This window comes from Hermetia illucens, chromosome 3 (assembly GCF_905115235.1).
Source record: "Hermetia illucens chromosome 3, iHerIll2.2.curated.20191125, whole genome shotgun sequence".
Classification (NCBI taxonomy): Eukaryota; Metazoa; Arthropoda; class Insecta; order Diptera; family Stratiomyidae; genus Hermetia; species Hermetia illucens.
In genome coordinates this window covers 172,988,387-173,012,579 of record NC_051851.1, presented here as the reverse complement: position 1 = coordinate 173,012,579, position 24,193 = coordinate 172,988,387, and the positions used below count along the sequence as shown (strand labels likewise).

The 24,193-nt window shown below is 46.2% G+C and overlaps 2 protein-coding genes across 2 annotated transcripts; one reads left to right on the top strand and one right to left on the bottom strand.

Moving 5' to 3' along the window:
• The first annotated feature begins 2,209 nt into the window (after positions 1-2,209).
• Positions 2,210-3,560, top strand: LOC119652353 (zinc carboxypeptidase A 1-like). Its single transcript, XM_038056433.1, has one exon. The coding sequence runs from the start codon at positions 2,255-2,257 to the stop codon at positions 3,506-3,508; it is 1,254 nt and encodes a 417-aa protein (XP_037912361.1). The 5' UTR covers positions 2,210-2,254; the 3' UTR covers positions 3,509-3,560.
• An 11,068-nt stretch (positions 3,561-14,628) lies between these two features.
• On the bottom strand, positions 14,629-15,984 carry LOC119652693 (zinc carboxypeptidase-like). Its single transcript, XM_038056970.1, has one exon. The coding sequence runs from the start codon at positions 15,949-15,951 to the stop codon at positions 14,695-14,697; it is 1,257 nt and encodes a 418-aa protein (XP_037912898.1). The 5' UTR covers positions 15,952-15,984; the 3' UTR covers positions 14,629-14,694.
• Between the last annotated feature and the right edge of the window lie 8,209 nt (positions 15,985-24,193).

The following is a 24,193-nucleotide window of genomic DNA, read 5'->3' as shown; positions in this document are numbered from 1 at the left end:
TGCATTCGCGTCGCAGCCTATCAGCAGGTTGGCTTTCCTTGTTGTTATGGTGTTCGTCAGATGCTGTAGTTCTTCTGGCGGAGCTGATCGGTCATGAGCCATGTAAACCGAGGAAATATACACGTTCTCTGCCCCCGCCTGTTCCAGCTTGACCACAAATAGGTCACTGGAACTCCGGTCCGGGCACAGGAAAGCGTGCAGACTCTTCCTCGCAAGAATACATGCTCTAGGTCTATCCTGATCAGCGCCTCCTGTGCTGTGTAATAAATTAAAATATTTGCTTCGGAGCCCTTTGATGGTTCAGTCGCTTCCGACCCAGGGCTCCTGTATTAATGCCATGTCGATGTCTTCCTCTAAGAGGAAGACGAGCAGATTAGCCGAGGCGCACTTCGAGTGCTGCAGATTGATCTGCGTTACCCTCAGCATGATCTGCTTGCGCGGGGGGGTTTGTCAGCCCCCGTCGCGTCGGACCGTCGATCGTCATCTCCTCCAACAGCTCGTTGGCGGCGTCGATTGGGTCTAGGTCATCATCCGGTTTTGCAGAGCGGTGCACTTTTACTTTGGCATTCCTGACTCCGAACCACACTTTATAATCGGCCTTTTTCAGTGCCTCCAGGCACTCCTCGTTTATGCGGAGTAGTACAGGCTCGCTGTTTATCTGAGGTTCCTCCTCCTTGATAACAACCCAGTTGTCCATGAGAATCCCGGGGTTGTGAAGGCGCAGGAAATGGACGAGCTTATCCTTCTCAATGCGAATCTTCGCCAACTAGATGCGAGCAACCGGTCTCCTGGGAATCTCGTCGTAAGGGATGATCTTGAACTTAACGCCCTCCCAGGCGTCACTGATCTTAGCGACACACGAACCGAGAAAGTCCCTAGAGAACCGGTCCATGGAAGCTATTACGTGGAACCCACGGACCACCTGAGATGAATCAAAGTGGCGGGTGAGTCCCCGGTGTTTGCCTCCGGTCTCCACCAAGAGATGCTCATAGACCATGCCCGACAGCCTAGCCTCAACACTGGTCCATACCTCCAGCGTTAGTTTGCCGCTAGCAGAATTCCCATTCGCCAGCGCCACGTAAGTGACTCCTGGCCACGTCGCTGAAGGGCTTCGCAGTACGTGGCCCGCCGGCTGACGGTTGCTGTACAATTTCCTTCGGATGTTGCTTAGCGTCTGCGCTCTTGTCCACTCTGCTCCGCTTCTTATCTTGTTCGACCTCGTCTAGAGATCGATTGCATTTTAGAGCGATGGGCTTCCCCTTCTGCACGTCTACCAGGTGTTTGGACCGCTATGAGTCAACCAGGATTTGTACCAAAGGAACAAGATTGAGTGGCTGACGTTCAATCAAATCGGTCATCGCACTGTCTTTTCTAACCTCATTTTAAACTCCAACTTTGGACACAATCTTTTTCAAAATTCAGTAAATTAGTCTTCTTCTTAAAGTTTCCCGCAAATGTGATTAATTGATTGATATCATGCATTTTCGTCAATGCGATTTTCTGCACTTCAGCGTAATCCCATTTAAATTCATTATCAAGAATATCGTGAGATATCATAAATAAATTACTCTCCTAAGACTTTTTCTGAATGGGCTTTAGCAAGAGTCTCATTATTAATGGAATTGAAATGGCTATTTTGGTGTTCACACTTGGAACAGTAAAAATATTTATCGATAAAAAAGGAACATATCTTTTTCGCATGATACTAAAATCTTGGCGTTGATTTTAATTAGTATAAATCCGGGCAGTCGTCTATATTTACCAATCAGGTCTGTTTTGAAAAATATTTGATAAGCAAATCGATTTTTTTACGAAAACATGGATTAGTTGGTTTTAACCCCTAAAATGTGAGAGGAAAACCCCAGTCGGATCATACGTTCCACATAGGCACAGTATGTCCTCTTACAGAAAATCTGAGGACTTAGTGAAAAAGGGGATGTCAATGTCTAAAGTTCTCCACTTTTTTAAGGGGCTCAAAAAGCAAGAAAAGGCCAACTGCCCTGCCCCTGCCCTGCCCTGCACATTTGCAAAAAAAGTCGTCTCTCCAGAAAACTTCGAATACGGGTTAGCAACCCTTCTATCTGCCCCTCGTATCTAATCTAATCTCAGCGACATCAATTAATGGTGCTTAAGTTTTCAAAACAAAAAATTTCAAAATTCAAACGTAAAATCCCTCTTGATAGCCTGATCCACTATAAATTGCTAACTCCATTCGGACAACCCTCATACAGCTACTGTACGTGCGGTAGTGAAAATGTCGCGATTCGTGTTAGCTATTGGCCTGAGCCTCCTTGTAGGACTCATCGGGGCCGAACGTGTTCGCTATGACAACTACAACGTCTACAAAGTCATCCCCCAAACTCCTGAACAACTCGACCTCTTTGCACGTTTGGAAGTTTCCAGTGATAGTTTGAAGTTCTTCGATCCAATTGTTGCTGTCGATAAGGAAATCCATGTCCTTGTGGCTCCACACAAAGAACCAGAATTTTTGGATATCCTCAAGGACAACGCTGTTCAATATGAACTCGCCGTGAAGAACTTCCAACGTATCTTGGATGAGGAGCAATTGGAAATGAACAAAGCTCGTGCCCGTGGCATCTACGATTGGACCAGCTACCATACCTTGGATGAAAACTATGAATGGCTTCGCTCCTTGGCTCAACAGTACCCAGACAAGGTTGAACTGATCAAGGCTGGAAGCAGTTATGAAGGTCGTGATTTGCTTGGAATTAAGATTTCATTCAAGTCTGGAAACAAGGGCGTCTTCATTGAAGGAGGTATCCACGCTCGTGAGTGGATTTCCCCAGCTACCGTCACCTACATTACTAACCAACTCTTGACTAGTTCTGATGCTGAAGTTCGTGCCTTGGCTGAGAGATACGATTGGTATATTGTTCCACATGTCAACCCAGACGGCTACGTCTATACTCATAACAAGGAACGTTTGTGGAGGAAGACCCGTTCAAAGGGATCATCTTGCTATGGTGCTGACGCCAACAGGAACTGGGGCTTCCACTGGAAGGAAGTTGGAGCCAGTTCATCTGAATGCTCAGAAACTTATGCTGGTAAATCTGCTTTCTCCGAAGTTGAAACCCAATCTCTCTCTAAATACATCTCCAGCTTGAAGGGAAAGATCTCCGTTTACTTGGCCTTCCACTCATTCTCTCAATTGATGCTGTTCCCTTACGGCCATACCTCTGCCAAGGCTCCAAACCACAACGACCTTAATAGTATCGCTGATGCTGCTGCTACCGCTTTGGCTAAGCGCTATGGAACCAAGTATAAGTACGGAAACACCTATGCGGCCATCTATCCAGCTGCTGGCTCTAGTGTTGATTGGGCATACGGTGAAGTTGGTATCAAAGTCGCCTACACTTATGAATTGAGACCATCTTCCTCCAGCTCAAATGGTTTCGTCCTTGCTGCCTCTCAAATCATCCCAACTGGTCAAGAGACTGTTGATTCTTTGATTGCTCTGTTCAAGGCAGCTGAAAGCAAGGGCTATTAAGATGGTGAATTGATTACTTTAGAGTGATGAATAAATGACATTATAAAAGTATGCATGCTGTGTTTCATTGAGACTTTGGTTCTTTGGGTCTGCCGTTAGATAGGACCTCCTCGGGCCAGTCAAATATAAAAGAATTTAAAGAAGATCCATTAAATCCAATTATCGGTGTTTATGGTGTCTCATTCGGGTGATCACTTGGCTTTACTAATTTTTATGGTTTTACCCAAACCCCCCCTCCCAGCACTGTTGCCACCTACCCAGCGATTCCTCTCTTTTGTCAGTCTTTATGACAGTTAAAATCTTTTCCGAATTCTGATGTTTCCGGCAATATACTTGCTATTCAGGGACTTGTTTTTATCGTACAGCATACACTTTAGGTCTTTGTCATGACCCTTGACCCTTATTTCCGCACCTTTCGCATCGGCTAATTGATGGATGGCACTTGTACATGGTCTCACAAATGGCTCGTATCGTTGATGGTGGATCTATCTACTTGTTCATGCGCTCAAGAGTGACGCTCTAGTGGTCGTACAATTGACACCTATGTGCCGTCATAAACTTCCCTGATCCTGGAACTATATACTTTCTGTAGGTCTTCGGCCTCCACGAAGGGAGTATATATTTCAGCTTTAGTTGCACTAATATAAGTCCTTCCACTGAGTTAAAATCTTTTTTGCTTTTGGAGACGCTTCACCGCATTCCCTTAGTCAGGGACCTTCGGTTATATTTCCATCAGACCTTTTTAATTGCAATATGAGACCCCCTTTTTGGGTCCTCCGGACCTAGCTGACGCTTCTCGTGAATTCTTTTTGAACCTTAATGAATCTTTACGTACTTGAACCATTTTTTGCCTCCTGAGATTTTGACCCCCCTTTCTCAGAGTTGACAAAACGCACTTTTATTTCTCAAGTGGCTGTTGGACGTTCTCGCTCTTTTTCTAGTACCGGTTTATTCACAAATCCGCAAGTGCCCGACTGGATTTTTCGCCTATGTTCACTGATCACCATAGTGCATTTCACTATGTCCTACATTGCTTGGTGCATGTTGTGCTGGTCTTCCATAAATTACTAAAGCTGAACACTCAAACGAGTGTCAAGGGTGGCTCTTCCAAAACAAATTGCGGAATACTTATAGCTGAGGACCATCTTACTCACTCCGAAAAGCCAGTGGACCTAAGACTCCACAGCCCTTGCTTCAAGTTTCATATTACTTTCTTTTTCGTGATGGTTTTCAAATCGTGGTGTTGATCCTTAAAATATTTTGGTCCAAGTACTGAATATGTGCAAACACATTTACAGTCTGAAAGAAAGTGCGCCTCTAATGGTCCAAGAGTAGCATATGCCCCAGCACATTGCAAGAAAATCTAGTAAATGCACTATGTTTGGTAAACCCTATGTGGTATCTGCAACGCCGCTACCAACTCCTACTCTCACATCCTCATCGTAACCGTCCGGAAATGCTATAGACTACGAAAGAGGGTGAACGTCTGGTTCCTTGTGCCGGAATACAAGGTCCTCCGACTGTAAGCTAGGGGAATGTCACCCTCAAAGTAAACCTCCGAAGCGTAGCGTCGACGCTACACGATACTGGAGTATGACATGAAACTCGATTTAGACTTTGACCTTGAGCTAATATTTGCACCATTTAGCTATGTGGGTACGAAATATGAAATGACTTTCAAGCTTATGCTGTAGACGCCTCCATCCCGCGAAAATCCTGACAGTTGAAAAGTGAAGTGAAGTGATGTTGAAAATGAAAAGGATTCGAAATAGCGACGCGGAAGTCAGAACCGTAAGTCACATCGTACTACAGCCCAATACCAAGACATCCTATGAGGTTTCCTGTAAGAAGGTCGTAGTCGCAACGATTCCTCTCGGAATAAAGGAGGCATTATTTTAGGTGCAATATCTTCCCAAAAAAAGCATATGGCGGCATACGAACTGCCTGTACTTTTTGTAGCAAGAGCTTCTAGAAGCAGGAGGAATAAAAATAGCCTGAGATATCTGTCGCATCCGTCTGCAGAGTGAATCACCTAAAATCAGAAGTGTTAATTGATTGATGAGTTGGTCAAAACGGCTTTATTTTCATAAACATGTCAAAGTTAGGAGAACCCGTTTAGGCTCAGATTCTCCACATATTTAGTTGGGTACCAACACAATGGTGAGTAGTTTTTAACCGGGAAGCCATACAGAGCCTTTTCCTTCAGTAGTAGGTTCCGATAGGTGCCACCTGTTGTAATCAAAGCCTTACCTACGGATGAGCACAATCCTAGTTGGGGAACTTCGCCGATGAAAGTACGAACACTTCCATACATCATTCTGGATAGAGTAGTACTGCCTGGCCCAGGCATTCTCAACGATATATGAAAGCGTTTAGTCCTAAAGAGGGCCGCCGGGTTACTATCGTTCCATAAGTGCTTCCTTTAGTTTAGAGATGTGGATCATGATCGCGCTGGGGTTGTAGAACGACTTAGTGTAAAAAACCTTGACCCCCCCCCCCCCCTTGACCTCCCCGTTGTTAGAGAATATTGCTTCGGATTAGCACTCCTTCAAGTTAGGGAACTCCTTTCACTAAAGGAGAGGGGAGAGAGCGAAGGGAACTGTTAGATCATCGATTAACTCTATTTTCTTAGCAGCAAGAAGAACTCGAAAGTTTTATACAACACACCTCCTTCTGTCAGAACTCCTCAGCATCTTTATGAAAGTGGTAGACCAGTAACTTACTCCAAACTACAAAGCTAGCTTTGTACTGATGAAGGGGATAAGTTGCTACCGAAATATATACCTACACTGTAAAATAAAAATTGTAGTTTGGAGTAAGCTACTGGTCTATCATTTTTAGGCTTAACTACAAATAGAAGACAATACCTAACCTCTATGACAGTGTTGTCTCCTATGTATCTGCAGAAAGTTTCTGATGAACCCCATCCCACCTATAAGGAAAAAGGTTAATCAGCTTCGTCCACACCACCATTGCAGAATACAGACACGTCCCTTCCCTATCTTGTGTAGTTAAGACTGAAAACCTCCGTATCCGTTTAGAAGCTCTAACCGGAAAACGTCAGTCTCACTATGCTTTCAATTCAACCACCCACCAGTGATTCATGTGGTAAACCGCCTCTTGACTGGTTTTGCCAAGATAGTTGCCACTCATTTAGTGTGTGTTGTTCTTCTTCATGAGCAACTGCCCCCCTTAAAATTTCTCCCTTGTGCTTTACGCTTCTTAACAAAAAGGGCAACGGGGACCACGATCATCGATTCAGAGACAGCGTGGCCGGTTTAGAGACAGTGCGATAGGCAGACACCACCTCCCTGCACTAAGGGAAGTCGCTTACTATATATTTCCTCAGATCATAGCTCCGTACTGTAGAGGAGAACAAACTGAGTTGAACTCATTAGAAGATGTCGTTTGCTAAATTTAGGAGCCCCATTGTCTGCCGTTAGCTGACTTAACACCGAAACTCTACCCCAAACTACTTGACTATTGGATTGGCTGTTTAACAGTACGTCCGCAACATAATTTGCATAACCGACCAGGACTGACTCTTCTGGAATGCAAGGTCTTATCAGACTATCGTAAGAGGCGTTCCAGAGGCCGGGCCCAAGGATGAATCCCTGCATTATCTCCCTAATTATCCTCAGAACATAACCCGGTAGTTGAAATTAATTTTTTAGTGTGTCTACCATATTTGTCCATCTTACGGAGTTAATGCCCCCCTCAGTCCGATGAACCTCATCCACGACCTCCATAACAACATCCATCGTGAATCTCCATGTTCTAAAACGGAATCGTCTTAGAGATAAGTCCCCAGCAGCATATATAGCTTTAACAAGTCTACTCTGATAACCTTTTCGAACACTTTTCTGGCTGTGCGTTCAGATTGTCGCTATGCAGACGGCAGCAGAGGATCTCTTTTACCCTTGCTAATCAGCACAAACCTCGCCATCTTCTAATGGGAAGGTAGCCAAGCTTCGAATGTTCTGCGCAGTCGGTCTGGGGAATGGCGGAACACCAGTTTGTATACCTATAACGAAATACTATCGGGTCCTGGCGCACACTTTTTATTGGAGAAAACTGGTCAACCCACAGTATCTTCACTCATATACCTCATACAAAAAACAAGGGTTGTTTGTGTAGCAACAAGGGGGGAGGAACATCAAATGCATACCAGAATCGAGAAGGCAACCCCCCACAATTAATATGAAAGAGGCTTTCAAAGGAAGCTGTCCGATTTCGTCGGACATGGATTTAGCAAAATAGCCAAAAACAACAAGGGCAAGAATCAACGGAGCTTTGAAATTTGATTTAGCTGTAGGCTGAAATCAGAGGCTTAGAAGAATCGTGGCCGCTTTTACGATGCACCCAACTTGTTCAAGGCAACGTCAAAGTTGAAGCGGATCCTTACTAAAGAACGTACCAGCAATTAGATTACCTATGAAAACGTTGAAGAAACAGCAAACCATCTGTTTGAAAGGCACCTCCCAAGCAGTATCCACAGCTCACGTCCAGCAGAAAGGACTGGGAATGCTAGTAGGTCGGCTCAATTTGGCAGCATGCTTGTCAAAAGGCCGCAGATACAGCACTTCACGAACTTACGACAAAAATTGAGAAAGCGATAACTGAAGAAGGATATGGATGGGAGTATTCATGGATACCGAAGGTACCTTTAACAGATATTCATTGACACCGACATACCTTTAATAGATGCTGGACTGGAGGAGGATTCACATTGTGCTCGGATGGAAGTCTATTAGGCCAAAGTGTCTTAGGGGCTGTTTCGGGAAAGATGTCTTAAAGGCTGTTCACGGAAAGGGGTCCTCTCCGGCCTGTTTTGGCTACTGGTAATAAATACCCTGCTATGGCTCCTGGAGGGCACAAAGGTCTTCTCTCAAACATTTGCGGACTATCTATTCTTAGTAATTCTCGGTAAATTTGTGCACACAGTATGTGACCGCTTGAGCGCAACTCTACAGGTAATCCATAGGTGATGCTTCGAACGGACTCCCAGTCACGCTGAGGGGTGGAAATCGAGCTTGTACAAACTGTTAACAAATTAGGAGTTGGAAGCATCATATCCAGGAACAGTGTCGAAAATTTTACAGATTTTGCGATAGGTTTTTTTGGTTAGGGAAGTTTCAGACAGACTACCAGGTAAAACACGCCCCTGGAGTGTCTAGGACTCTAACGTGGAACCGTTTGACACATTACCTCAAACCAGGCCTATTCAGTATAGGCGCAAAATTCCGTGTATTCATGGAGCCTCAGTTGCTTTAGATTCTCTCATATCCATTCGCTCTTCTTCGCCTCAAGGATGTCTTTGTGGGTAACATGCCACTCGGTTCCACGTGTCCTCGCCCTGCAGCATGGCCTCAATCGAAAGGTGGTGGCGATAGGGTTGGCAAACATTATCTCTCACGTCCTTGCAATAAACGCAGTTGGAAGGTCCTTAGTATTCCAATTGTGTACAGGTAAGATTGAAAATACCCATGTCCGCTGACCAGCTGGATAAGGTAACAGTCAATCTCACCGTGCTTTCGATTGAACCACGCAGAGAGTATGGGTTGTCTCTTCACAACTGATAGCTTCCTTATTTCAGCTCGGCTTTTCTGAGGTATACAAGCTCTGCGTGGCAGCATAGAGAGTGGTCGAAATAACTCCCGCAATCACCATTACCCCTTCAGGGGCCGTTCCCTCAGGGGTCGTTAACGATTTTTAAACGGGTCGCTTACGATACGGGGTGTGACGTCCCCGAGGTGCCCGAGTAAGTAGTTCTGCCCCCTAGCTGGCAGTATACCTTTTTCATGGAGAATATTCAGAAAATTATAAAAAAAAACGACGAAACAACAGACAAGGAGGAAGAGCTGGGTGCGTTTGGGCGGAGCACAAAAATGCGTCGTTCACCGCAGCGATCAGTGAAAGAGGCAACGAGGGCTGATATATCCGATGAGACACCGTTGCGCCCAAATAAAGAGGAAGCCTCATCAAGTGGCGCGACTGACCGTGCGGAGATGGCAACTCCTTTACCTTGCAGTGCCCCTGTTTTGGAAGTGAGCTCAGTGAGAAACGCTAGTCCTGAGCAGATGGATTTGGACACAAATCGAGTGAAAGTGCATTCAACCGTCCTCGCTAGAGCCGAAGAGGAAAGGTTCATCAGAAAGTGCGCAGCAGTGGTGAAACGTATGCGGTCGGCTACGTTCCTTCAGAGGAACGTCAGCAAAGGCGTCAAAAACGGGCTGATCGAAATGGAGGAACTACTGGACCGCATTTCCTTTTCTAGACGAACGTGGAGAGCAGCGGAAGACGATTGTAGAGCAGAAACAGTCACACACCCCGCTGAGAATGCTGCTTGCGTCAAACGGACTGCAGATAACCCTCTGCAAAGTGAACTGGGCAAAAAGCGGAAAGAGGACAACGTGCCTGAAGGAGACTTTATCGAAGTAGTCTCCAAGGCCCAAAAAAGAAGGCGAAAAAGGATAAAAAGAAACAACGGACTCCGTCGCCAGAGACACGTCTGTCCAAAAACAAGGAGGCTGCCAACCCAAAGCCAGTAGCGGAAAAAAAAACGAGGAAACGAAGAAGGACTAGACCGCCGGCTCTGCTCATTAAGCCGACGGAAGGCAAGACATTTGCGGAAGTCCTTAGTGAAATCCGCTACAGGATGAAACCCGAGGAGAACGGAGCAGAGGTGTCTTCGATACGGAAAACGAGAAGTGGTGGAGTGCTCGCCGAACTGGGCCCAAAGACGACCAACAAGAGCACGTTCTGCGAAGCGGTCAAGGGGCTATTGGGGGAGAAGGCTCTTGTTTCCAGCCTAGAACCCATGTGCTCTCTAGAAATAGGGGATCTTGATTGCCTCACAGAAAAGGCCGAAGTAGAGGAGGCGCTAAAGCGTGAATGTCCAGAGGTGACCAATGCCCGGGTAGGTATTACCTCTGTAAATGCTCGAGGCCAAAAGCTCGCCGTGGTGGAAGTCCCCGAGCAATATGCGAGGAAACTCCCTAACAGCGGGAGAATCAAAATCGGATGGGTAGTATGCAGGGTACGAATGCGGATAGTCCCCACCAAGTGCTGCAGGTGTCTGGACTATGGACACACGTCAGCAGCTTGCAAGGGTCCGGACAGGAGGACAGCATGCCGGAGATGTGGCCAAGCGGGTCATCTAGCGAAAACTTGCAAGGAAAGCGAGAGTTGTGTTCTCTGCAGGGATCGTGGCGCGTCTGGCGAAAGCGTCGCACACACTGCAGGCTCGGGACGGTGTCCGATCTTCAGGGCGGAATTGGAGAGGGCTAGGGTGCGAACGCCGTGATCCGCATTTTGCAAATTAACATGCATCGGAGTGCAACCGCTCACCAGTTGCTAGCACAGTTCGCTGCGAAAGTTAATGCTGATCTAGTGCTGATTAGCGAGCAATACCGAAACAAGGACCCGTCCTCATGGTATCTCGATTTATCGGGCACCGCTGCCATCTGTGTTCGGGACGACGTTCGACTTCGTGTTCTTGCCGAAGGCCGGGGGGACGGATTTGTCTGGATCCGGTGTTTAGGGATAACGTTTTTTAGCGTTTACCTGACGCCTAATGAGTCGATTCCGGACTTTCAGCGCCGGCTTGATGCTCTGGAGGACACCGTTTCGAGCACGGAGGGACGAATCCTGGTTGGCGGTGATTTTAATGCCAGGGCTCTTGAATGGGGCATGCCTCAATCAGACTCCAGAGGGAAACGGATTCTGGAAATGGCGGCGAGAACCGAGCTCGTAATTTTAAACACCAAATCCACGCCAAAGTTTCGGCGCCCAGGTTGTGAAGGAAGCATTTCTGACATCATTTTTGCGTCGGAATCTCTGGCATCATCGGAGGACGGGTGGCGAGTCCTAGAAGACTTCTCGGCAAGTGATCATCAGTACATTGCGTTCGAAGTGTTTGACGCTACTTGCCGGCGAGCACCAACACGATGTTCCCCCTGCGTGTGGAATGCCGCGAGGGTGAACATCGGAAGGTTCGTCGAAGCTCTTGGAGCAGGTAGGGCCGCGCTCGTAAATTCAGTGATGAATCTGATAACGACGGCGTGTCAGGCTTCCATGCCCCGGAGACGCCCCAGGCGCGACAAGCCTTCTATGTACTGGTGGACGGCGGAAATTGCCGACCTACGGAAGGAGTGTCATAAGCTCCGCCGTTTGGCACAACGTTTGTACGCCAACGAGGAGGCATGTGCCATAAAGGCACAATATAGATCAGCAAAAAGGAGACTTCGCAGCGCTACAAATAAAAGCAAACCTCGCGGCTGGCAAAATCCTGTTAATGAGGTGAATGAGGACCCGTGGGGACTTGGCTATAAGCTTGTCACTCGGAAAATCGGGGCTCTGCGGAAGCCCTGCATATTGAGCACCGACCAGATGGACCGCATTGTGCGGGCATTGTTCCCCAGACACCCTGTACGGGTTGATGTAAATAGCGCAGAAAGCGTCGTGGATTGCCCCCTTTTCACAATGGGAGAACTCGAAGAAGCGGTTCTCACTATGAAAAACAGGAAGGCGCCAGGTCCTGATGGCATCCCGGTGGAAGTTTACAAACAGGTGTTCCGCCAACGGCCAGAATTGCTGCTCGAAGCGTTCAACGCGTGCTTAAAGGAGGGCATTTTTCCTTGTCGCTGGAAAGTGGGAAGACTCGCGTTGATCAGTAAGGGTAAAGGAGACCCGGAGCTCCCGTCTGCATACCGACCGCTGTGTATGCTTGACACGGCCGGAAAAGTGCTCGAGAAGCTCATCAGGGGTAGACTCGCTGAAGCGATCCGTGCTGCCGGGGACTTATCCGCAAGGCAGTTCGGGTTTAGAACAAGGAAATCTACAGTGGATGCTGTTATGGATGTCGTAGATGCGTTTAATCGAGCCGGGGCACACAGCCACCGATCTCGACGGATAGTGCTCCTCATAACGCTTGATGTCAGAAATGCCTTCAATTCCGTAAGATGGGCAGATATGCTAGGCACACTAGAGAACTCCTTTCACGTGCCAAGCTATCTCTTGCGGATATTGAGGGATTATCTGAAAGACCGCTCCCTGTTCTATGAGACGCTAGAGGGCCAGAGGAGGATGGAAATCACGTCGGGAGTAGCGCAGGGATCCATCCTAGGGCCGGACCTCTGGAACGCTTCCTACGATAGTCAGCTGAGACTCGATATGCCAGAAGAGTCGCGCCTGGTCGGTTATGCAGACGACATTGCGGCACTTGTTGCCGGACGCACTGTTGAACAGGCGCAAACCAGACTTGGCATATTGATGCGACGGGTAAGCGGATGGATGACTGCTCACGGTTTCAACCTTAAGCTGGAAAAAACCGAAGTAGTCATCCTGACCAGAAGGAGAATCCCGACCTTGCGTCCCATATCGATCGGCGAGTTGACTATAAAGTCAAAACCAGCGATTAAATACCTTGGTTTAATGCTCGATTTGAAGATGAGCTTCTTCGAGCAAATCAAAGCAGCCGCGGACAGGGCTGCAGCAGGAGCCGCGGCCTTGAGTCGGCGGCCCTATATCAACTAGGAGACTTCTCCTCATGGGAGCAACGCAGTCCGTCCTTCTCTATGGTGCGGAGGTATGGACTGATGCCCTTGACAAGGAGGTGCATCGTAAACGCCTCGCTCAAGTGCAGAGGCGGAGAGCTTTGCGAGTGGCGTCTGCTTATCTCACCGTCTCCGAACCGGCAGTGATGGTGATTGCGGGAGTGATCCCCGTTGCCCTCCTTGCCAAGGAGCGCAAAGCTATCTATCGCCGTAAGGGCGAAAACTTAAGAGAAGTGGTTGCCCGTGTAGAACGTCAACGCACCCTTAGCGAGTGGCAACTTTCTTGGAAAAATGAGCCAAGGGGCAAATGGACTGCGCGGCTTATCGACAAATTAGACCCATGGTTGAACAGAAAGCACGGTGAGATTGATTACTTCCTTACCCAACTTCTAAGTGGGCATGGAGGTTTTCAGTCTTACCTGTACAGGGTTGGGAGGCGCGATCTCCTGATTCTGTGTTCTGAAATAGAGTGGCGGATGACGCTGAACACACCTTTTTCTCTTGCGAAAGGTGGGACGGATTCCGCCAGCAGCTTTATGCATACACAGGGGAGCTCTCTCCAGATAACATTGTCAGAGAGATGCTGAAGAGCGCTGGCAGCTGGAATCGTATTGCGCATTATGTTCGGGCTCTTCTTACTACGAAGAAGATTGAACTCGACCGGCAGAGGGATCGGACGGTAAGGGGTTCCCTGAACTAACAACTCCCTTTCTCCCCTCCCCTCCCGTTGGTGAAAGGAATTCCCTGACTTGAAGGCTCCCAAAACCGGGAGAGCGGGAGGGCTAGCCCGAAGTAATATGTAAAACGGTTCCAGGCTAGCTCTGATGACAGGGAGGTGTTTAGTTGGTAGTCCGACAGCGGGCTGTTGCGGGAGTCCAACATTCTGTGCGTAAACGCATTCACCTACCCTACTTCCAAAAAAAAAAAAATCACCATTACAGCTGGCTCCGGGACAGGACATAATTCACAGAGCCCCTCATCTTTGTACTAGCACTATGCGCTTACGGTACATTTTCTTACTGAGGGGGTTAGCCATACTTCAGAACTGTAAAGAAGGACGGACTGTACCGCACTCATCAACAAGCAACGCCTGCTGGATAAGGGCCTCCGACATTGGAAATAAACCGACAAATCGGAAACATTCTAGCCGATACCTTGTTTGAGTTGAAGCTCATCTTCGTGTCTATTATGATGTCGAAGCATTTCGCAGCCGACTTCGTCAAGACCATGGTTTCACCCACCTGAATATGGGCGCCTGTGGGAACCCTCTACTTGGTCAGCACAACGACTTCAGTTTTCTCCAGAGCTAGGGAGAATCGATGCTCAGCCATCCATCTGCTTACCCGCCGCATCACCGTTCATAACCTAACTTACCTTCTTCCAAATAGGGCGAAGGTCTTATAGAAGAAATCTTTGTTTTTCAATAAATAGGAACCCCTCCTGTGGAGTGGATTGGTTCCTTTGATTGGTTAGAAATACCGGAGCTCTGGAGAGAGATAGGGAAGGGGAACAAAAGGAGGAGCCCCGAGTTCTCTTGCGTTGTGGTTAAGTAAAAGGACAACGTACAGATTGGTACTGATTAAAGCACATTTATTAGGGCCTTTACTTCTTTAGATACACACAGTATTTCTATTCAAAATACCCCAAAGAGTCAGCTTCATTGACCATAGCGACCAGCCCATCCAATGTTTCAATTCCAACTGGTATAATCTGGGCGGAAGGTAGAACAAATCCATTAATCGAATCCTCTGGACGCAATTCAATCGTATAGGACAGAGGAATATTCAAGACACCATAGACCCAGTCATCGCTTGATCCTGATGTCGGGTAGATCGTTATGTAACTGTTACCCACGGTATAGACGGTGCCATAGCGTTTGACCAGAGCTGCAGCTGCTGCGTCACCGATCCGTTGATGATCATCATTATTCGGAGCTGGATCATTGGTCCAGCTGTATGGGAACAGCATCAGTTGTCCAAAGGAATGGAATGATATAAACAGACGAATATTATCCTTTTCCTTTTCTATGTATTCTGCCATGTTTTTCATTTCAATTTCAGAAAATGCAGATTTTCCAGCATAAGTTTCAGCACATTCTTGATTACTGGCGCCGACTGACATCCACTTATAATCCCAGTTTCGATTGGCATCAGCTCCGTAGCAGGAAACTCCTTTTGACCGGGTTTTTCGCCATAGACGATCGGTTGTATGGGTATACACGAATCCATCAGGGTTAACATGCGGGAAAACATACCAATCGTGTTTTTCTGCCATATCTCGAACTGCGATATCTTTACTAGTTAAAATCTGGTTCAGTAGATAAGTGACCGTTGCTGGGGAAATCCATTCACGAGCATGAATACCACCCTCGATAAAAACAGCTTTATTGCCAGCTTTGAAAGAGACTTTGACTCCGAGGAGATCTCGACCTTCATAGGATTTTCCAGCGTTCACAACCTTCACATATTGGGGAAACTGTTCCTCGAGAGATTGCAACCAGGCGTAGGTCTCTTCTAAGGTATGATACCCGGTCCAGTCATACACACTAGACTTGCTTCTTCGTCGTTCAGCTTCCTCAGCATCTAGCACTTTCTGGAAATTCTTTACAGCAAGTTCGTAGGATATGTTGTTATCCTTGAGGATATCCAGGAACTCGGGTTGTTTGTGCGGAGCTACTAGGATATTCACCGTCCTACCGACTGCAATGATGGGGGTCAGAAATTTCAAGGAATCACTGTGGGCTTCAAGCCGTGAAAGGAGTTGAAGATGAGCAGCTTCCTTCGGAAGGACTTTGTAGACGTTGTAATTGTCATAACGAACACGTGTAGCACTGATAGAGCCTACTAAGAGGCACACCACTAACGAGGTCAACCTTTTCGAGCCCATTTCCACAACGATACTGGAGAGACTCTATCTAGATTGAGGCAGTTGGGGCTCGAGATATAAAGCCCAAAGTAGTACATTATCGATGAAAAGTAAACGCAGATACTCTAGTCGTAAGTGGTATCTTAAATGGGAAAACAGGTCATACTTGTGCAGAATAGTTATTTCTTCATTAGCAGGAGCATGCCATTCAGGCTAGACTCATATCGATAGCGTAATAGAATTGCAAGGCTTGAAACAATGGTGCTTATCTAACATGATGATTTACTGTAAATTGAAGTGCAATACAAATAGTTCGTTAGGAACTGCAAATTAGTTACAATAGATGCAGATACATAGATAGCTACAATAGATACCGAATCAGTTGAAGTGTTGCGAATGATCTACTTAGACTTAACTCTTCTGTCCACCCTCGAAGGACAGAGTAGTAAGTGCTGGTTTTTTGAAATGAACTGTACCATTTCCCATGTGGAAAATCGTTGAGTGGATCATTGTAATAATCAATTGAATTTTAGAGTGTTATGAAGATTTTTACTTAAAATCTTTTATTAGAACATCTATCCTAAGGTCATCAGATATTATTCTCAACTCCTCCTTATTAAAATCGATTTACTGTCTCTCGGTCTGTCTTTTTTTATGGAGGTGGAAATCTTCAAAAGACTCTGGTCTGGGCACGCCAGAGTGTGCGACTTTTACCCACTGAAACCACCCCCGACTCGCTCCCCACTACCCCATGGAACCACCTTTAGGTATTACATCACGGAACGGAGTTAACTTACTTTAGCTAGGCCTCCTTTCGTCTACCCGCGGGGTTCGTAACCGTGCCTTCCTCACTTCTTCTGCTTTTCGCAGTTTATCCTGGATTACTGCGATCATGATCATCATCAGTTCTCCTGGCAAGCTCCGGACGAAATTTTCCGGTGATAGCACTTCACCTAGAGTATCCTGTAGGTTCTTCCTCCTTTCCACGAACCTAGGACATTGGAAGAATACGTGCGCTGGGTCCTCTGGAACCCCGTCGCAGTTTGGACAATTAGGCGAGGTGTCCAATTTAAGCCTTTGCAGGTATTGACGGTATCCTCCATGGCCGATCAGAAACTGGGTAAGGTTATAATTGATCTCCCCATGCTTTCCCTCCAGCCACTCCCCAATGGAAGGGATCAACCTGTAAGTTCAACGGCCCATTTCTGACTGGTCCCATCGCTGTTGCCATCTGCTTATGGATCTCTCTCTTTCGTCTTTTTTCTCCTGCGATAAGGGACTTGGTAGAACTGGATGGACCTAGCGTTATAAATTTTCATCATTCCGGTTGCCAGAATATCAATCGGCATCATTCCCGAGATGACGAACGCTGCATCTGAAACGGCCCTGAAGGCAGAACACACCCTTAAGGCTGTCCTTCCATAAATCGTATTAAGTTTATGTGCATTGCCTAAAAAATGCAGCGGTTTTCCGCAAACTAGAACTGCATACAGCAAGATAGAACTCACCACCCTTGGCTATGAGCAGCCTGCAAGTATGCCGTGGTCCTCCTACGTTCGGCGTCATCCTTTCGAGAGCCATACTTCTAGTGGATGCTTTTTCGCAAGTATGCTCATGTGCTACTTGAAATTGAGTTTTCCGTCTGTCATCACCCCCCACATCACCCTAATGTACGCGCAATTTCTCTTGCGGTGCTTAGTGATGAGGACGGTTCCGTCTTTTCCTTCGCGAGTGTCAGCCCAGCACTCTCTAACCAAGCCTTAACAACACTGATTGCTTCGCTTGACTAAAACGTAACATCCTCGAGATGCTTTGCGACCACAATCAGTGCCGTCGGCGTAACCCACTACTGTGGCCTCCTCCGGAACCGGAAGGTTTAGTACATCATTATACTTGTTGTTCTACAGTAGTGGGCCCAGTACAGAGCCCTGCGGAATATCCGCGGAGACAATGTATTCCTTGGGTCCATCATCGGTATTATACCAGAGTGTCCGCTCTTGGAAGTAGTTATCGATAATAGCGGCAAGGTAGGTGCGAACATCAATTGTCACCAAACACTTTCGTATAAGGTTCCAATTGGCTGAGTTGAATGCATTCATCACATCTAAGGTCACCACCACACAATATTTGCTGGTACAATCCCTTCCGTGAATTGCATTTTCGGCCAAACCAGTAACCATTTTGATGGCATCAACCGTTGATCTGGCTTTACGGAACCCATACTGCCTAACTGAAAGGCCCCTTTGGCCTGATGACTGGGAGTAATCTATTATAAGTAACCCGCTCAAACAATTTCCCGAAAGTATCTAGAAGACGTCTGGATCTTTAGGAGGACAGTTCCCCTGGAGGTTTGTCAGCCTTAGGCAGCAGCACAAGCTTCTGCCGCTTCCATGGTTCAGAAAAGATACCCTCGGACATGCACGTTTCGAAAAGCCCCGCAAATATATCCGGTCTACATTTGGCGGCAAATATGAGGGCCTTATTTGGTATGCCGTCCAGACCTGGGGCTTTGCTGTCGCCTATTCGATTGCAGATCTCCAGCCGCTCGTACCTGGTGACAGGTGGAATCGGCGTCACATTCAGGGCGCGTTGGAAAGTATCAGTATCCCCCTCTTGCTGGGGAAATAACCCCTGGATTATTTTCAACAAGAACGTAGGGCATGTGATCTGCGGAGATGATTGGCCTCTGAATCGTCCTGTCATGATTTTATAGGCGCTACCCCATGGATTTATGTCCGCTGCCAAAGAGAGCTCCTTATAACATTCCCTCTTACTCCCCTGAATGGAAAGGTTGAAGTTCTTGTGAGCTTCCCTATAGGTATACTCCTTTTGCCTTGATCAATACGACCTATTGCCCTCTGAGCCGTCCGTCTGGCTCTGTGGCAAATCGATCGAAGGCTGGCAAGTTCACTATTCTACCAATAATTGGGTCTTCTAGAGGAGAATGAGCATCTAATAGACATCGACGAATCACATGCTTTAGAAATGCTTTGTGTAACATAGAGAGACCTATCCGTGGGGTGCCTCCATGAATGTTTGCTCATCCATCTCTTTAGCAGACCATTCTGGTGTTTTTTTTTTTGGATTTCGGCTTCCGGGGTGCCGGTCTCCTACCTTGTGGCTTCGTCTTTAGTTCAAAGGTGATTGCCTGGTGGTTGCTATACGTGAGGTCCTCACTAACTTGCCAGCACATGCCACGTGTTAGCGCAGGGCTGACAAAAGTTAGATCTACAATTGATCCAGATCCCCCTTTCCGATAAATGTTTACATCACCTTCGTTGGCCAGAATTACATCCAACTGGACGTATGCTTCTAATAAGCATCGCCCCTTGCGTTAGTTTCTTTGCTACCCCACTCGATGGCCCACGCATTAAAGTCACCGGCTATCACCTTTGGACCTCGTCCCCATGCGTCGTGAACAAGATCGTCTAACAGATCTTCAAACTCAGGCAGTGTGAGGCTCGGTGGGGCGTATTTGAAGCACCTCTGTTCTCTTGGTGGATCTGCTCCCTTAGTCGGCAAACAACCCATCCAATGAGAGATTGAGATCCTTGCACTGTATATAGATCTCATGTTTTTGGGAACGAACCGCGACATTCTCCCCAAGTGAGTTTATAATTTGGTTTCGGAAATCGTTAGTTTTTCCCACACTGGATTTTTTCAGCTCAAAAATGAGATCCCTTTTCTGGGTCCTCTGGATTTGGCTGATATTTCCGCCTAGGTTTTTTAGGTTGGAGATTTCACCTTTTTCAGTATCTTCGCATACGTTAGATTTCTTTTGCTGGGGATTACAATTGCTTCCGGGCGAATTCGCACCTTTGGTTTTTTATCCCTTTTTTTTTGTTCACGATCTTAGTCCAACCATCGTTCTTATTTTCCTTTGGTTTCGCTTCGCTAGTCGAAATTCCTATTTTGGACACTTTGGGCCCTTCTGAACTTTTAGTTCCGTTTGTTGGACTGGTCAAAACGCCTTTTCCCTTTTTGGTGCCTGTTGATTCCACAAAGCTTCCCCCTCTTTGTCTCGCATTCTCCTACTTGATCGAAGGTTAATGAGCTTGTGCTTTGGTGTCACTTGGATCGCCTGTGACACTGTTGGGGTTGGGATGTCCGGCTTTTCCTTAGACTTTCTTTCTTCTTCCTGCGACCTATTGTAAAGCACCCTCATGGCTCTCACCATGTTTTTAATGGCTTAGTGCATATTGTGCTTGTCCTTGATGAATTCGGGCACCTCAACTATCTTATTATAGCTCCAAGCTGCATAAAAGGTAGTTCTTCTGGGTCAGGGCTCTGTTCTCAGTGAGTCTCGCCCAGATTACTCCTTTTACAGACTCCTTCATCTTTTTCAATTGCTGAACTCTCATGAGCTTTCTCTTTTGACGGCCGTAAAATTGATGAGCTTCTCCTGAATGGATCTATTTTCTGCTGCTGGAATACCTCTTGATCAGATCCGATGGGTGTCGAAATCGCCTTTTTTGGCCAGCTATCTCCTTATAGCAAATCATTCTTTGCCTTTGCAATTGGTGTTCTTGGCAGATTGTGCTTCGTTTGAACACCTCCTTCTCCAAATATAAAATACTTGTAGCATTAGATGCCACGGTGACAAAGCTGTCCACCATCGAGGCACTGCAGTCGCGGGATATCGACGGCCGAGAGCCCACTTGCTTACTCCCAAAAACGGCCGGTACTGGGGTTCCGAGCCCCTGTACCATATTGGATCAGGGCCTTGAAGTGTGTTAGAATACTTCATTCAAGACCGAAACGGTACACTACAGTATTCTGTAGGAAGCAATATGGTCAGCATTGCGCTCGCCCGAGATTATTACCCTGATTTGACTCAGGTACTCATTCACAGTTAAGTGGACTGGTATCCGACGTCAAATCACGATACAAATTCCACTGCCACGAGTGAGATTTGAACCGCGACCTTCCGTACAATAGCCTTATGCTCTAACCACTCAGCTATCCGGATACACCGTAACTTTACTCCTTCTCAATTTGTCCATGTTGTCTTTATTTTCTGGGTTTCCTTCCCATTTCCATTTTGGTCCAAGCACCAGAGATGAGCAAACACTAGTCCATGCACAGTCAAAAAAGAAAAGTGCATGAACACACACATCAATTGGTATGCCCCAATCCGCCAGCTGGGGTCCCGCCTGATGGGAGATCTAGCCACGCCTCTCAGGTCTATCTACCTGTCCGTCACATGCACTTTTCTCGGAGACGGTTATAGCAATTGACACCAAATTTGGTGGAAAGGTGGGAACTGTCAACACTCATGCATACAGTAAGTTACATTCTTTTATGCCGAATTTAAGGGGGGATCCCGATACATGCAAAAAGGGTGTATAAATTTTTTTCCACCAAATATAGTCATGTGGGGCATCAAAGTTATAAACCAAATTTTAGATATGTTCAAGTGACCTAACAGAGACCTAGTGAATCCTGGCTGATAAGAGCTACCTAGCCCTTTCTTAGTTGATGATCAAACTCAAATCAGCAGTGATTCTTGTCACGAAGCCCCACCGCAGGTTATCTGGCATCTGGAATATGTTTTCTGCCCGGTAATTTGCGGTTAGTCACCTTGTAGGAGTTTCATGGTGGTTATGGTTGGCTGGGTAGAGTTCCTTCTGGACACCGTAAGCATTAGTTGCAGCAGGGGTGTGAATTAAGCCTCGCATCCACTGATATGAATACTGAGCCTACACTCAGTATATACCAGTACAGCTGCGCAAGTCACAGCGAGACTCTGTTTGTAATCTCCAAATTAATCCGCGTCCAAAGAAGCCCATGGAATTATTCCTACACGATAGGTACTCACGGTATCCCCTCAGGACCTTCACATTCTGCTTCTGTAGATTGATCCTTCATCCAGCGTTATATCATTGCAATTGTGCTCTAAATGAGGCATAGCGCGTCAATTAGCGTACGCGTTATTGTTGTGGGCTTCTGAAAATGTGTTTCAGCCCCTCCATGGAGAATCCCTAAGAAACCACTTTCCTCCCTATTACACAGCATTAGGTACGATCATAATGAAATTGGAGAACAGTTTCCTGAAAAATGACTTAGGAAAAGAATGATAGAAAGAAGAGACTGTGAGAATGTCCTTCTGCTCAAAAAGAGTCAATAGGGGCATTGAGGTGGTCACATACTAAAAACATTTTTTGTTTTACTTTATCCACATTCTTAGGGGTTGCCTACAATGTCCTCCTCTCCTTGTTTTGACTATGTTGATTTTGGTGAGCTCGGCCATATGCTGTTTTGTGAAAATTTTAATTTATTCTCCAATTTTTTTGACCTTGCTTTTGAATAGTAATAGGAAACCTAGAGCCTATCTGTTCGTCTTGAGACTCTTACTCTCCGTAGTGAGAACTCCCCTACTTAAAAGTATCTGTATCTCTTTTAGTATTAAATCCTTTTTTATTCCCCAAAATTGAGACCCCACAGTCTGGGGCAAATATATTATAATTTCCAGTTGGGACCCAACAACCTTAATCCGCAATTTTAATAAAAAAAAAAAACAAAAAAAATCGGATTAGATTGAGATATTAAAAAAGATAAATTGAAAATTTTAATTGGGTAACTACCGTATGACGGTAAATTACATATTGATAAGACATTATATTAGTTAATCGAAAAGAAACGCGACAATTTAATAATTGATAATTTCATGCACTTGAAATATGACCGAATAATAAATTAAGATGACTATGTTGAAATTTTTGATAGCGGTTTGATAAATGAGGAATATTTTGTGATATTATTTTGGCAGTAGCACCTGTAAATTCTTCGATAGAACGAACAAAATCTACTTGAAACTTACCGACCTGAAGTTTGCAATTAATTTGGATTTGCTTGGAATTTTCCAACATAAATTTATAAGTTAACCAAGGACCGTAACGAATTTTCGCCTTTTGACTGTCTATCCCCCTTAAAAATTTTATATTTTAATTTTTTTTCTTTTGATCGTACACGGAGATGTCAAAATCTTAGAAAGCCACGTCTGGTCCAACACTATGCCGCGCGAGCTTTTGAATTAAGGCAGGCACGGGTAGCATCCGTACCTACTAAAAACCACCACCCTACAGCCCCAATCACACGGAACCACCATTTATATATTACGTCGCGGGGTGGGTTTATTTTAGGTACTCGTGCTGCCTGGCCTGTGACGTTTCCTCCTCCTCACTTACTTCAGCAGCCTGTGTAGTTACAATTGAGGAGGAAACGGTAAGGCAATTGTCCTTCAATTTTACTATCTCCGCAAGAATACTCTTCGGGCTCACGCCCCTTTCCTGTACTTGGTTCGGTTCCTTCTCTCCGTCATGAACTTCGGACATTGATGACCCATATTCTCTGCATGTTTCGGTATGCCATCACACACAGGACACTTCGGCGAATTATTCAACCCAATAAGGCGCAGATACTGCCTATAGCAACTAGCGTGTCCCGGGAGGAGCTCGTTAATGTGGTAGTTGGTCTCTACTTGTTTTTGCTCAAGCCGCACGCTAATATTGGCAATGTGCTTTGGCGTCCACCGATCATATTGGAAGACTGGGGCCATTTGCTTTGCCGAAGATCATGCGACTCTGACCTTGCCGCACCCCCTACCTTCTATGTATCTCTCCACACGTCTTGGATTGGACCCGAGAGCTCTGGGGATTTAATGTGAGTACTGCCGCATAGGCATAATCCTACGGTCTTATTAGGACACGAATTGATTTGGCAACCACACTCGAAGCTTCGGCATGGCATACCAATGGATGCAAGGCCTATCTAACACCTCCTCCGCAAATAAGAAGTATGACACCCAAATTGTAAAGCGCAACTTCGCGTACTAAGCCCACAACGAGTTTTGCCAACGATATGGTCACAACCACAACTATCATAAAACTTCCGCTAGGGGACCAATCGCAAATAGCCGGACCGAGACCACATTTCCCTGAAATTCTCCTATTACATATGCCCTCAGAGGGCCATCCGGATTCCCATGGTACCAGGTAACATCCGGTGAGCTTTTATGGCAAAATCCACTTCAGATAAGTCCTTCAGAGCAATCCACGAGTAAACCGAATTCACCAGCTTCCTTTTCTGGGAGTTTGCAAGCGTCTCCACCCACATAGGCAATACGTAAAGTAGAATGGACCGCACCATTCCGGTTGAAAACAATCTTCTACATTGTTTCGGCCCACTAACATTCGACAAGATTTTTGCAAGTGCCGCCGGTGGCACTACCTCTTTTTTTTTAAACATACTCGAACTGCTGCCA

Coding starts and splice junctions, on each gene's coding strand:
- LOC119652353 (XM_038056433.1), top strand. CDS start 2,255: ATGTCGCGATTCGTGTTAGCTATTGGCCTGAGCCTCCTTGTAGGACTC.
- LOC119652693 (XM_038056970.1), bottom strand. CDS start 15,951: ATGGGCTCGAAAAGGTTGACCTCGTTAGTGGTGTGCCTCTTAGTAGGC.